We start from the raw sequence: 14,226 nt of genomic DNA on the forward strand, positions 1-14,226 counted from the left end.
GGCCAAATTAGATACAAATATTATATCCAACTAATGAAAAAATATACATAGTGTAAAGCGATCGATCATATGATAGAAATGCGGTAGTTAAACACGCGTGGACCATTCTAAAGATACAGCAAAAAATAATTAGTCACAAGTTTAAAGAAGTAACCACTAACCAGCCGTTAATGTTAAAACACAGATCATACAAATATTGCAAAAAATCATACAAATATTGCCAAAAATGCAATACAATCGTCCATCTTTAACCAGGATATTGCACAGTTAATGATTTGCCCCAGAAAAAAAAAAGATTGCAGTATTTGCCACCCAATCAGCGGAAACTTTAATGCCGGGAGCCTCCGATCATCTTGCTCACTGTAGTGGCAGATTATAAGAGTCGGACGTTCTCAACGTTAATCATGAATGTTTTTGCTATGTCTACATTAATCATGAATGTTTTAGCTATGCTTGTCAATGTACATTTGTATTTCTCGCATTTTAATGGTGAATCAATGAATGGAATTCATTGTTGCCTCATGGCGCAGGTACTCACCGATCTTCTTGCTGACGGTGATGGCAGGTCCGAGTTGGGCGTTGGAGAGCACAGGCGCGATGCTGAAGGTGTACTCTACGTTTGGGGTGATGCAGTCGTTGCAGTCAGCGGGGTTAAGCTCGTACACGCAGCTCTCTTTAGAACACTGCGCATGGGAAGTATAGACAAAATTATTATGCAGAGTGATGCCTGACAAATTTTTTTCTGACAACTAAATGAGCAAAGAAACTGAACTTGGTTTTATTATACTGTATCTAGGGAAATTATTTTGAAACTCAATTTATCGATAATCTTATACGAGTTTTTTCATGTATAGTTCATTAAAATATCTACCTACTTAAAAAAAACATGTATAAAATCCAGCAGAGAAGTGAAAAAGTGCGTTTAATATTTTGATCTTCATATGCACGAATATGGACAACAAAATCCGATCGAGAGTACGCAAAATATCAAGGGAATTATCCAAGCCGGTACACCGAAACAGGGTTAACTTGTGTAATTTCGGAGAATACACGTGCACATGTATGAGAATTACATTGACTCCATACCTTGATCTCAGTATCGTATGAAGTGGAGCCTCCCAGTAGCACGAAGATGTATGTGGACACATCGCCATCGCAGCGCGGTCGCTTCCAGACGAGCTCGACGTTAGCGAGACGCTCTGTGACCTGCAGACCGCGGGGCTTCAGGTGGTCGGTGCTGTCCGCTGCAATAATGGACACAACTACATTACCCCATAGATGCAATAAACTCGCCTAATTCTATTTTTAATAATATGGAAATCTTTTTAAGGTAGATGGCCCATGTATTTTTGTAAGTAATTCTCTTCTCTAAAATTTCCATGCGGGCCTTGGCTGCCGTCTTAGCTCAAATTTCCTCGGGGCAGGCAGCTCCTGATAAACTTCTTACAACACCAAATTCTTTCGACGCAAAAATATAAGAATAAAATTGCGGTATATCTGTGGGTTGCAATGTAGTTACCGAGGGGCCACTGATTCATACCCAGCCGAACTGTAATGCAATTTGTCAAACTAATGAATTTATTTATGATGAACCCAAGCCTAAAGACGATTAATCAAAAAACAATAACAAGCCTCAATTGAGTATTCTAACAGACGAGCCCATTAGATTTTGCCGTTAACTTTTTAAAAAGGTCACTAGAGCGAAATCCGTTCCGGCGCACCCGAGCAAATCAGAATTGAGCATAAATTGAAGAACCTTTCAACTGCCAATCGTCGTTACTGAATATCTTAGAAGCTAAGTTTTTCTGAACATCTTAGGTGGCAAGTTTCTTGTAATTACACAACGAAATATTCTTATAACTCGCACCAGATCTCTGGCAGACGGCAAACATGAGCTGGTGATCAGCAGGGTATGGCTGAAGTTTGTTGCGGTACTGAGTGTCGGAAGCGTCATCCAAGATGGCGGCGATGGAGGCACCGTGGAGGCCGGTGGGGACAGCGTTCCATTCGTTGCCGCTCTGAAGAATCATAAATCTACTTACTACACAATTACATCGATATTAGAATAAAAATGGTATGCTTATTTTTTCAGCAAAGGCAGTCAATGTATAACAGAAATTATATAAAACAGAATATTTCAATCAATCGTCAGTTATGGAAAGATCGGTTTCCAAAGGCCGGATCCCTTGTGAATAAGGTCACGAAAAGTTCAAGACGCGGCAACAGGCCATGGGCCTATTTCTTCAATGCCGACACTTCTATTCTATTTCTTTATAATAATTTGTTCTTATTTGAATGGTAACAGTATTTAACAGGCCATGGGCCTATTTCTTCAACGCCGACACTTCTATTCTATTCTAGTAGCAATTTACGGACATAGTAGTGGTATTTTTAGCGCTAAATATGCCTAATCTGCCATGTAGCCGACTGTAGACATCGCAGAATTTAATTCTTAAAGCTTGCTGGGGTCTCGAATGCGCAACAAACTACTCCGATCTTTTTATTCACAAGTCTCAACCACCCGTCCACCTTGCCGAGTTTTACCAGACCTGTCACAGGAAGCTGTTATGGTACCCGCAACTTTCGTACTATTCCAATCCTGGTACTCTTTAAACACTGGCCCACCCTCCCATAAGCACAACCAAATAAAATGTTACCACCACGACACAATTGTTTCCATTCCACAAAAGAGTTTTCATGGGATTGTTTGAATAAAAACTTTCACCGCCTAAGGTATTAAATGGTTTAATCATCTTGCATTTGCGCAAAACCTTGTAATCAAATAACTGACCTAGAATAACTGACCATGATATGAACCTCTCCCTAACCGACAAGCACGGCAGGCGGCGTATAGTGGTAATATTGTACACAACGTCCTAATTAACTTCCGGATACGCGACTTACTGAACTCCAGTCGCAGAATCCATTTCCCTCGCACTTAGTGCCGTCAGCGAAGACCCAGTTGGAAGAAGTATCGCACTGATCCCTGTAAATCAACAATATCATATCATTGGCTTGAAATCACTAAGATAGTAAATTTACACAAATCCTACGCTTTACGAAATTCTTAAAATTTGACTGACATTTTTTGCAAGCATAGAGAATAGTCGAGTCCGCTCAGCTTAGAATTAAAACTATATATTTCTGAAAGGCCATTGACTGAGAGTTTAAATTACAGAATATAGAACCAATAGCAACGCTCTTGATTAATATCAATAAACAATTCACCTTTACATGAATCGTGCACAGCCAAGTACTGTCTTGGCAATCTTACCTCGAGGAACGAAGTCAATTCATATTGTTCAAAATTGACTTCATTCCACGAAATCTAAAATAGCTCACGGTCTGAAGTTAAACAGTATGATTGGGTGAGATCACAAAGTAACCCAATCACTTCAAAAAACCGCTTAAAATAGGAAACAAGTGCTTTAACACTCTGAATGAGGTAAAAAATAATAAACCATAGAATTACATACAACTCAGCTGCTGCTTGAGCAAAGAAAACTGCAGCAATCTCATCATACGCCTCCTACTCTCCCCACTCCCAAAAAAAATTACAGCTTTAGATTCGAAGGAAATCGTACTTAGGATTTTGTACCTCAGGACATACGGCGGAACCTGCACATGAGACTCCAGACGTACTTATTGCTGTAAGGTACGGGAGGTTCGAAATCTATTTACTTTAACCGCAATGAAATCGCACGATGCCATGTCCTAAATTTGCCAAGCGAAATGTGTTTAGTACAGATGTACAGAACGTAATGCTCAAAAAGTTGTGGTCCATCCGAATAACCTAACTTCCGGTCCAGTAAATAATATTTGAAGTTTTTGAACATACTGCACCATAAAATTAAAGCATGCATTTTCATCTATATTTAAATAATATTGAAGTAAGCTATTCCCTCAAAATAACGCTCTATATAATATGAGATTCAATGACAATTTTGCTTCCGAGAACAAGGTTATTTTCTTCAAAGAATCTACTCGCATGTCAGGAGACAGGAGACTAGATGAGGACGGTTTATTGTCCCAATTTGATTTATTTGTGAGGGTCTTACCGAAACATCTGATAGAAAACGACAATTTCAGAGAAAACTATATATGTTAGCGAAACTACATTAAATGCAAAATTTCGCGAAAGAATTTTTCAATAAACGACTTCTTCTACTAATCAATTACGACCAATGCTCAAAAATAAACTTTAAATTATCCATGTTGATGAAAGTTTATTATGATATCGCATTTGCTCTCTCCTCTCTAATTCAATATATGAATAATGAACTTATTCTGGCACTTCAATTATTTCATGAATTGACACTAAAATACGTTGGAAATTTAACCAAAGTAAAATAATAACATTTCTATTTTATTTTTCTCGATCTAAACAATTTAGTAGTTTTGCTCACTGGGCTAATTATCCAAGGTCACGTGCCACTCAAAATAACTGAAGGGGCCGAACTAACTTTGGAATTAATTTATGACGTACGAATCAAAACAAATTCGTCACGAATATTGGAAAAATTATGAACGAAATTTTTTAACGTCATTTGTCACATTCTATTTACAATTAATTGACTGTAATATAAATCGAATATAAATAACGAAATGCATTTTTTCTCACAAGCTTGATGGAAAAAGAGCAATTTATGGCAAAAGTTTTCTAGCAATGGTGGTAATGAAGCTGCCGGCGTCCATTAGGCTAAATATGACCTTACAGCTTTCGTCAATTCTAGACCGAATTCTTTAAACCTGCTGTGAAACTTTTCCCCGCAATTGCTGTTCCAATGTTAATACCGGTACTCGTAAATATCCACTGTCAAGGCACATATAGCTGATTGAACTTGTTGATGCATCGAACCCGCAACTCATGCTCCACACTTTTAACTTCAATCACTCGGCCATCCTGCCGTGTTTAACCCGAATAAAAACATGAATATGCAGTCATGACGTAATTATCGATTGTGTTTATAGAAGCTATTTCTTTCATCTCTCAAGCGCGGCATCAAGCTTGCGACTCACTGAATGCGTTCTTAATCATTTCCACCTAACCACCTTGTCACCCGATGTAAAAGGCTACAATAAGCAGGTTACCCCCAACCTTGGGTTACCTCTTTCCTAAATTTGCCATTATTGGTGGCTAAATTAAAACACTTCCATCTGCATTCCTTCGCAATCATTGACAAATTTGTTTTAGGTAGTAATTTACACCAGTTCGTGGACTACCGACCGACTTACTGGCACATGAGACCGACAAAGGCGCGGCGGTATCTGGAGTCGATGTTCTCGGTGAGCACAGGCTTGAGCAGCGACTTGAGGAAGGTGTGCACGGCAGCGCTGCTGTCTGACGCCAGCACGGCGCTATCCTGCTGACATCTGCCAACAACAACAGGGTTTAAAAAATCTGTACGAGTGGGTCACAACTGAAAGATAGGCCGACTACGTCAATATTAATTAGTATTATGAAATAATATTTAATATTAATAATAATATAATAATATTATAATGTATTATTATAATATATTCATAGAATATTATTTTGAAGGTTGCTTCTAAATTATAAGCTTGTTTACGTTTACGTAAGATGGAGTTTAAATTTAAATAAATTAGTTTTTTATCTGAGTAAAAAGATAATGATTTTCTGAGTAAGAACGAACTCGGATGGGCTGTAAAAATTTTGTGACAAATAGCAGCCCAAAGTTGATCATTTTGAGAAAACTTCGCGAGTAATCAATGCGATAATCGAAGTTTACGGTGAAAATAGACCCATTTGTCAATGTTTTTCTCGACTTATCATCACATTAAGGATGCATTCCATTCATCTTCCAATTGTATAAGAGAAGTTATACCAGTGCTCGAGAGACGATGTCTTCATCACACGATCAAATTAATAATCGCTTTTTGTCTCACAGCGAAATTATTTATTTTTTAATAAAAAATAGATTAAGGTGCATTTCGTCAGTCTTAAGAATCCAGCGTTTTTAGCAGAATATGCCTCTATGAAATGAATAGCAGGTTATGAAGATATCAGAAATTATTCTGATTTTCAACAGAAAGAGCCAAAAGCATTGAATTATTTGAACGTGCAAAACGGGATGCAATATGAAGACGATCTAACGTAAGGAAGAAAGATATAAGTGTTTTTCTAACATGTTAGGTGTATGACAAGAAGTTGCAAGTTCAAACTCAAGATAACTTGGCTACAAAATCACAAGGACTAACGAAGTGAAAATAAAATACCTTTTTCTAAACATCGTACAATTAAAAAATAACCGGTTTAATGTTAGAAAGAGCGTTCACTGGCGATAAATAGTTTTGGATTAGTCATGACTAAAGCTCACTTTCTTTGAGATGAGGTGAAATCGAGAGGCGTCGGTGAGGAAATTACTTTATAACATTTGTTCTGGAACATGGAGAAGCCGTCCGCGCAGGCCTCTGAAATACCGTGGCAAAGTTAACGATGGGTAGACATCATTATAATGTAAGCATGTGATACGTAAACAGCAATACAGCGTCATCAAAAATTTGACATACACTCAATACATAGCTGACACTTAGTTGATGAAGTCAACGCAAAATTAACAGTGAGTTTCAGCACATGTAAATGAAGTTAAAACAATACTAAGTTGATACATAGTTATCAATAAACCAACAGAACGTTGGCAATTACATAAACCTTTGGCAATTCAAAGTTAATTTATACCAACACTAAATAATCCAATATCCTCATTACAGAATACCAATACATATTCAATGCCAATACTGCCAATTAGTCCAACACAAAGATAACGCACGATTACACTTAATGCTGCCATAATTTAAATACACATACAATTCAGAAACACTTCGTTCAGATGTAAGAGTGCGATAGAATGCCTTGGTACGATCAATCGATGCCTTATAGTACGATCAGTGCTCATAGCCACAACTATGAAAATTTTTAATTCAGTCGAAATAGTTCTTTGCCGTACTCCTTTTAATAGCACAGCGTTGAAATTTCACGACGCATTGAACACTTTGCCTTTTCCGCAGAAATTCTCTACAACTTACTTTTCTGCAATGCTAATGCCAGAACGTTTATTCCCCAAGATTAATTTCGAAATACTAATATCGTTGCGGCCTTTAATGTAAACTCCATCGGCGCTTCTTAAATTCAAAAACAAATTGAATGAGGAAAAAAATAAAAGTTCGTACTATCGTAATCCCAGGCTACTTAATTACTGGTTCATCTTTCATAGATTTGCTACTCTGTTGGTTTTTCAAAGGGGACGATGCATGGGCGCTATTTCACGAATAGTATGGAAATTTTAAAACAAATGTATCTTCTTGATTTTTCTTTGTCTGTTTTTGGTCTTTTTAGCGTATTTTCTCATTTATGAAAAAAAAGGCGCTATTGTGCTCGTCATGTCCGTCCGTCTGTATGTCAGTCTGTCCGTCCGTGACCACGTCTTCGTCGACGAGAAAATGCTCTCTCTGTCACTCACTGCAGTGAGTACTGAGTTGTATTTAATCAGAGTTGTCTTGGAACGGATCGTTAGAAAAAAATATAACTCAGTACTCACTGCAGTGAGTGACAGAGAGCGCATTTTCTCGTCGACGAAAACTTGAGGTCACGGACAGACGGACGGACAGACGGACAGACAGACGGACGGACGGACATGGCGAGCACAATAGTGCATTTTTCCATAAATGAGAAAATACGCTAAAAATGGGATAACTGTTAGGGTAAATAATCAAGGCGCATAAACCAAGGTTTGCTAAGTGCGACGGGTAAGGTTGTGGAATCAGACTCACGGCCAGCGCAGCTCGGGCCCTTGGGTCGCGGAGGCTCAGGCTTTGGGGTGGTGGTGGGCTTGGCGGGGGCCGCTGCGGGTGCTGCCCCTGTTGCAGGCGCTGCAGCTGCCACCGCTGCAGGTACGTTGCCTCTTACGCGGGGTCTTGCCGTCCCCCCAACCCGTCGGCCCTGGAGACAATAAATCATCAGACTTGAAGAATTTAAAATTAAAAATCAACGAATGCATTCAAATTTCATTAACAAAATTTCATAAATGTTGTGATACACGCGAAGGTAAATTTAGATTTTTCATAGATTATCTGAGAGCACTAGTAAATTCGTGAATAAATTGAAGAAGTGACATAGAAAATAATATCAAATACGAAAAAGCCACTCAATTTTCAATAAAAACATTTTAAGGGATCTAGATGTATGCAGTTCGACCCAAAATAAGTCAAACTTTATTGTGAAATAACCTCATTCATATTTGTCAAAGTTTGTTCGAGATTTTGAAGCACCGTCAAAATTTTGGGGCCGCTCGAGCGCATACCCGCGATACTGGCACAATACAATAGGGTGAGAGTATTAATTGAGGCATTTCAAAAATGGTGTGAAAGGATTGAACCAAAATTATAAATTCCATATTGCAGTTGGTACAGGCATATTCAAGCTTACGATTATGATTAACTGGATTGGGGATGACAAAATTCCAGAAAACGGGGTTTGGCATAACACGATTTGAGATGAAAGGATTCGTGAAGTCGAGATTCAGGATGACAGGGTTCGGGATTTGGGGATGATATGATTCATGATGACAAAAATGCGATTTTGGGCAAAGTTTGGACAAAATTCGCACAAGTCTCGGATGAAGTTACGGTAAATGTAGGATAAATTTCATTGAATAACGTGATTCAAGATGAAGGGATTCAGAATATTTGGATTCGGAATAACGGGAATTTTTCAGATCTATGGGAATATCTCTTCCGAGCAGAGTCATGTTGACCAGCTATTCTTGTTTATGATTGGCAAAGATTGTCTCAGTATGTTTATATGGGTTTGGTTGTTTGAATATTTAGTAGTTCGAGTTTGAATATTTAGTAGTTTATTCACCACGAATATTTAGTAGTTCGAGATGCATGATTTCAGCGCGTGTCCAGGATACTTATATCTTGTCGGGATATTACCGAAACCTGGAAATTTCTTCTTGGCGGGAGAATAGTGAGGCATTGCACAACTGGTAGGAAAATATTCGATCAAAATTTAAAGTATAATTTTAAGATTGGTATTTACTTTATAAGTATAATTTATAAGACGCCACAGAATTTTTCTCCGATTTTGAAACGAGATTCAAATGAGAGTTCTACACGTAAAATGTGGGTTGGAGCATGTTTATCATTAACGGGATTCTATATGTACTGGCATTACGGGATTCCAAAATATTTCTCGACTTCCCCCGTAAGTGTTGCCCGATATCGATTTCTTTATTTAACTAAGATTCAACGTAGAAATAAGATTAAAATCGACAGTAACGTAAGCACGAAGAATTTTCCAAGAAAATCGATTCAAATATTTTTCACGAGCTGTATCCGATAAGTTTGCAATTATTGCGATTTATTTATACTTGTTCTATGCCTGTACAGAGAATGCGGTGCCCCCTGTCGAGAGTAAAAGTTTCAAGTAGCTTTCTTTGACCAGAGACTCTTAAACCAGTTCGATGTCACAAAAAATTGGGCAGTGCAACAAAATGTGCACGAGTGAGAGTGAATATGAGTTGTTTAGAGGGCAGTTCAGTGAAGTGATTACCGTAAATAGATATTTATATTAATAGACATTTTCAAAAAAGCTGCTAGGCTGGTGCTTGGACCAGACAGGACGATGCAGATTCTTGAACATAAAATGCGTGTAAAATTCGCTTTAAATGTCCACGGGTGGCCCACGCATCTATACAGAGGAACATCCGCGTAGGCGCTGTGCCGTCCAAACAAATGGCATGGATTATGAAAGCCAAGAGGCACAAAGTTAAGAGTTACAGCCTGCCACCGATGCATGAAAGAAATCCTGGGCCTAGACTGAAGGAAGGAGAAAGTTTCGTGTGGACCACAGCAGCAGCAACACCAGCATACCCAATGAGTAAAATTGTGGTTACATCTGGCGTCGCTGGACGCACGGCATTGCGGACCGATGAGTAACGCGCCAGACGTACGAGCCTCGCTTGCGGCACAGCCAATAAAAAATACGAGAAGCGGAAGATTGAGTTCGACTTTGTCAGTAAATGGAGGGCGATGAGTGAAAATATGTTCCGTTCAAATCACTAAGAATTCGTTATGTTGAAAAGGGCAAGTAAGAGCGAGAGTTGATTGCTGGCGTTGAATTCCTAAGAAATCATTAGAGTTTGAATTCGTATATAGTGGCAAAATAGTAAAGAAGAATGACTGCTCAGAATATTGAGGAATAAACGATTAATTTTTTACTGGTGATAACAGTTTTTATTGATGACTTGATACGAAGACTATTCACATTGAACAAATTTTATCACGGCACTTGGTCGAAAAATTTAATAATTTTGTTGAGATAATCTAACAAAGTTAAGCTCGATTAAAGGCATAAGAAAGTGCTGGAACATATATTGATCATATAATGACTTTCAATCTTTTTCTTTCAATGAAAAGTTATGTACAAAGGGCCCTCTCGTCCGGGCCATGAAGTTGAGAGCATAAATTTTTTTAAATATATGAGTCTTTTCAATATAAGTCTTTAAATAATAATAATAAGTCTTTTTTAAATATAAGTCTTTAAATAGAATCCCCAAGTAAGGGCGATCTGTCCCTAGACTTGTTCCAGAAACTGTCTGAAATTTCTTTTTAAACGTTTTTAGAACATATGTGATTATGTGTCTGTAAATGATGCATACAAAACCGAACCATAGTAATGTATTTGAATTGAAAGAATTGAAAAAGATCTATTTTGAAGGACGCAATAACAAATCCTTGATAAATAAACTTATATTTAATAAATACTTGATAATCCTTTAATCCTTGATAAATAAAATAAACCTAATAAATAAACTTTTAGTTTAGCAATTTTAGCAATTCAAATCAATTTCCAGGGTTGGCAAGTTTATATGTTCGAGAGAAAAACTCGATTTCGAACCTTGAATTTTATTTTTTTTAAGTTTTTCTAATTTTTTTAAATTATTTTTTCTGATGATCAAATCTTGAATTGTTAGGCAGCATAAGCATGGATGCCAAATTTCAAGTTTCTAGGACCTTCAGAAGTGGTCTAAATTAAAAAGGTTTGAATTTTTGATGACAGACAGACAGACACGAAACGAAGCTAAGAAAAACGTGGTAACAAATGAAAAAAATTGTCAAGAATAATCGATGCATGCAGATATTTTCATAAGAAAGATAAAATATCCCCAAAGGCAGATTTGCTACGCATTCCTAGGGCAAGAAACTACTGGACAGTTCCACGGTAACCATAAGTTGGCGATTGGGAACCTCGATTAAACGAAAGTTGTGTGGAGAAAATTAGCGGTGTTCAGAGCCTGTAATGCATGGAGACCTCAGGGTATACACAGTATGATTGTTCTGCCATCACCGCAATCGAGAGTGAACAACAGAAAGCTATAGGGTCTAATTCATACGCTCGATTGCAGACTGCGTATATGGCAATAGCAACAGCTAGAGATTTCTCCTCGCAATGCTTTTACGTGTTTCAGGAAGAAAGTGTCTGTTGTCTGAAGTTATTTAAACGATCTGCATGAAAAGATTAATTTCAAAATTTTATTTCAAAACAATAATTGAGAAAATACACAATCGAGTTTAATTATTCGCTTTCTTACGTAAATTCAGACGGCATCAAGCACTTAATGTTTGCACCTCAATGGTCAAGCCTATTTTTTAACCTATTATTTTTTAACCTATTCACTTCATGTATATTAATACGTAACAGCTGAAGTATAACGTGCATTCAATCATCAATTCAATAAAAACTAAGAGTAAGGATACACAATAAAAAAAAATAATGAGTAATGTGGAACGAAAAGTGACAAACTAGATTACCCACAGCAGGAATAAAGAGCAGACGCACTGAGAGAAATGGGCGGGTCTGGATGATATACTTTGGGAGGGTCTGGAGGGTCGCTTCGAATCACCGACATGTGGAACAGCCTCCCCGATGACATCGTTGGAGCTCCAAGTATGAACGCGTTCAAGAACAGACTAGATAAAGCTATGGAAAAATATATGTTCAGATTTGAAATGCCTAGCTCCTTATCGAACCCGGTGGAAGTCTAGTAGCTACTTCAAACTATCGCCAGTCATGAAATGATCCGATCAAATGATACGAGTTTAGATCTATGAACAAGGCACGAAAAGGAAAAGAATCGGCGACAGGCCACATCAGGCCTACATTTCAGCGCCGACATCATTATGTTATGTTATGTTTAACAGCGTCCAAATAGTGATGGACTTTTTTGACTCGCGTGGCCATTATGTAGGTCATACTGACCTATTACTGGCACTTTAAATTTCAGGTATGACTCATTTGCGAGGTCAAAAGCGGTTAGACGCCACAAGTGAGTCATTTACTGACATTTAATAGGTCAATATGACCCACAAATGAGGCAAGTGAGTCAAAAAAATGCATCGCTATTTGGACACATTTGACTCATCTAATATGGTCATCCGGACCTACCCACTATCTCAGTACAGAGCAATGATAGCTCTTATACGGGCCAAACCAGAGTCTATACTTTCAGAAAAAGTTAAGAAATCGTAAGTTCATCAGCCAATCATTGACGGCCTTTCAAGCAAAATCCACCAATCATAGACAAGGAAATAGAGCGTAAGTACTTACGTTCACTATACTTTCAAAAAAAGTTAAGATATCGTAAGTTCATCAGCCAATCATTGACGGCCTTTCAAGCAAAATCCACCAATCATAGACAAGGAAATAGAGCGTAAGTACTTACGTCAGGTCAGGATTACCCGCACAAGGGCAAAAGGTGCGTCTCTTTTTGTACAAAGTCTCGCTCATTTCTCTGAGAGTGAGATATAATCACTCTTGACGAATTTTAGAGTCTAACCATGTATAGGTACTTTATTACCTAATTGAATTTTTCTTTGCGAAATCGATTAGTCCTGGAAAATCTACGGCCATCGACGTCAATAATCAGCCGATTTCTAAACAATTAAATCTAGATTAAGTGAAAGTTAGACTTTTACCTTCATTAATAGAGTAATCTGGTTCCCGCGACGAAAATTCGTAACACGTAGAGGCATTAAATAATTAACTTCGCAAGGCCAAATAAGAAACAGTAACTTCCTTGATCGCTCATCAACCAAAAACGAGGTGCGAGCCTCCATGTAGTGACGTAAGCCACAAATTTAGGCAGACGAAAATATCAGCCGAAACAGAAAGTTGTCTCTAAGGCCAAGTACCGATGTCGACACAAGCGACAGGCTCAACGTGAATCACTCAATGCAGCTATGAAGGAATTTTGCTTACTCGTAATCATTTTAATCACGTCCAAATTTTATATTTATGTGGCAATACCTACATGAATTTTTAAAAGATTGCAGGCTTGCAGTAGAGAAGCAGAGGAGTGAGGTTGTAATGTAACGTTAGACGGCCTGAGCAATTTTAAACTTCGTAATATTAACATTACTATTCGATTTTTAGGCTGTTACATTAAGATTTATTCAGATTTGTTAACCTATTACAACAAGATGTAGTGTACAGGTGTTAATAAAGACTCACAAGTACACGCAAAAATATCTATTAAAAGACGATGAAACTATGAAATGGATCGTTGTTTAAAATTGTACTTCGACTAGTAAGATCTGACTTACCACAGACAAGAGGGTGAAATTTTTCAAAGCAACTTTAATGCTTAACATTTTTTGTCCCACATTGTCGTCGAGAAAAGCTTTTTCGCGATTTAACACCATTTCTTATATCAACACAATGTAATCACTAATTATATAATCAATATTGAAAATGTAACTAAAACAACAAAATTCCTAATTAAAACGCAACAAAATGGCGACTCTTGTACCGAATACCCGTAGGAAATAACCGTAAGAAAATACCCAGATATCAAATTCGCAGTATAAGATTCAGAAGCTTTGTACGTAATTTCAAAAACCTTAGCTGGTTTCTACCTGATGTTTCTGATGATAGCTGGTTTCTACCTGCAAAATAATGTTTATAAATAATATTTCTGAGATGGCATAATATACGGAGCGTAGGTGGTTCAAAGACTCCCAAAAAGCATGGGCACTTTCGCACGCTAGCTGGGCCACTAACCACCATCCTTCTACCTTCACTTAGCACTTTCTCCCTCACTTCCATATATACCTATACCTACCTACCTACCTACCTGCTCTCCTGCATTCCACACAACTAAAGATCCAAATGCACCACATTCCTATCTCTAGAGAAGTAGCATT

General features: G+C 37.8%; 1 protein-coding gene across 1 annotated transcript in view; it reads right to left on the reverse strand.

Annotated features, from left to right (window-relative positions):
* Window positions 1-328: 328 nt before the first annotated feature.
* The window catches only part of LOC108679210, a 35,174-nt gene continuing 21,276 nt past the window's right edge, over window positions 329-14,226 (reverse strand). The window contains exons 2-9 of the mRNA XM_018167810.2: window positions 7,792-7,960; window positions 6,339-6,432; window positions 5,236-5,373; window positions 2,905-2,986; window positions 1,868-2,018; window positions 1,087-1,244; window positions 539-683; window positions 329-360 (exon numbers count right to left, since the gene is read on the reverse strand). Coding sequence (XP_018023299.2) covers window positions 329-360; window positions 539-683; window positions 1,087-1,244; window positions 1,868-2,018; window positions 2,905-2,986; window positions 5,236-5,373; window positions 6,339-6,432; window positions 7,792-7,960 — 969 coding nt within the window. The remainder of the gene's footprint in view (window positions 361-538; window positions 684-1,086; window positions 1,245-1,867; window positions 2,019-2,904; window positions 2,987-5,235; window positions 5,374-6,338; window positions 6,433-7,791; window positions 7,961-14,226) is intronic.

The sequence above is a fragment of the Hyalella azteca genome, unplaced genomic scaffold, assembly GCF_000764305.2.
Source record: "Hyalella azteca isolate HAZT.00-mixed unplaced genomic scaffold, Hazt_2.0.2 contig2464, whole genome shotgun sequence".
Lineage (NCBI taxonomy): Eukaryota > Metazoa > Arthropoda > Malacostraca > Amphipoda > Hyalellidae > Hyalella > Hyalella azteca.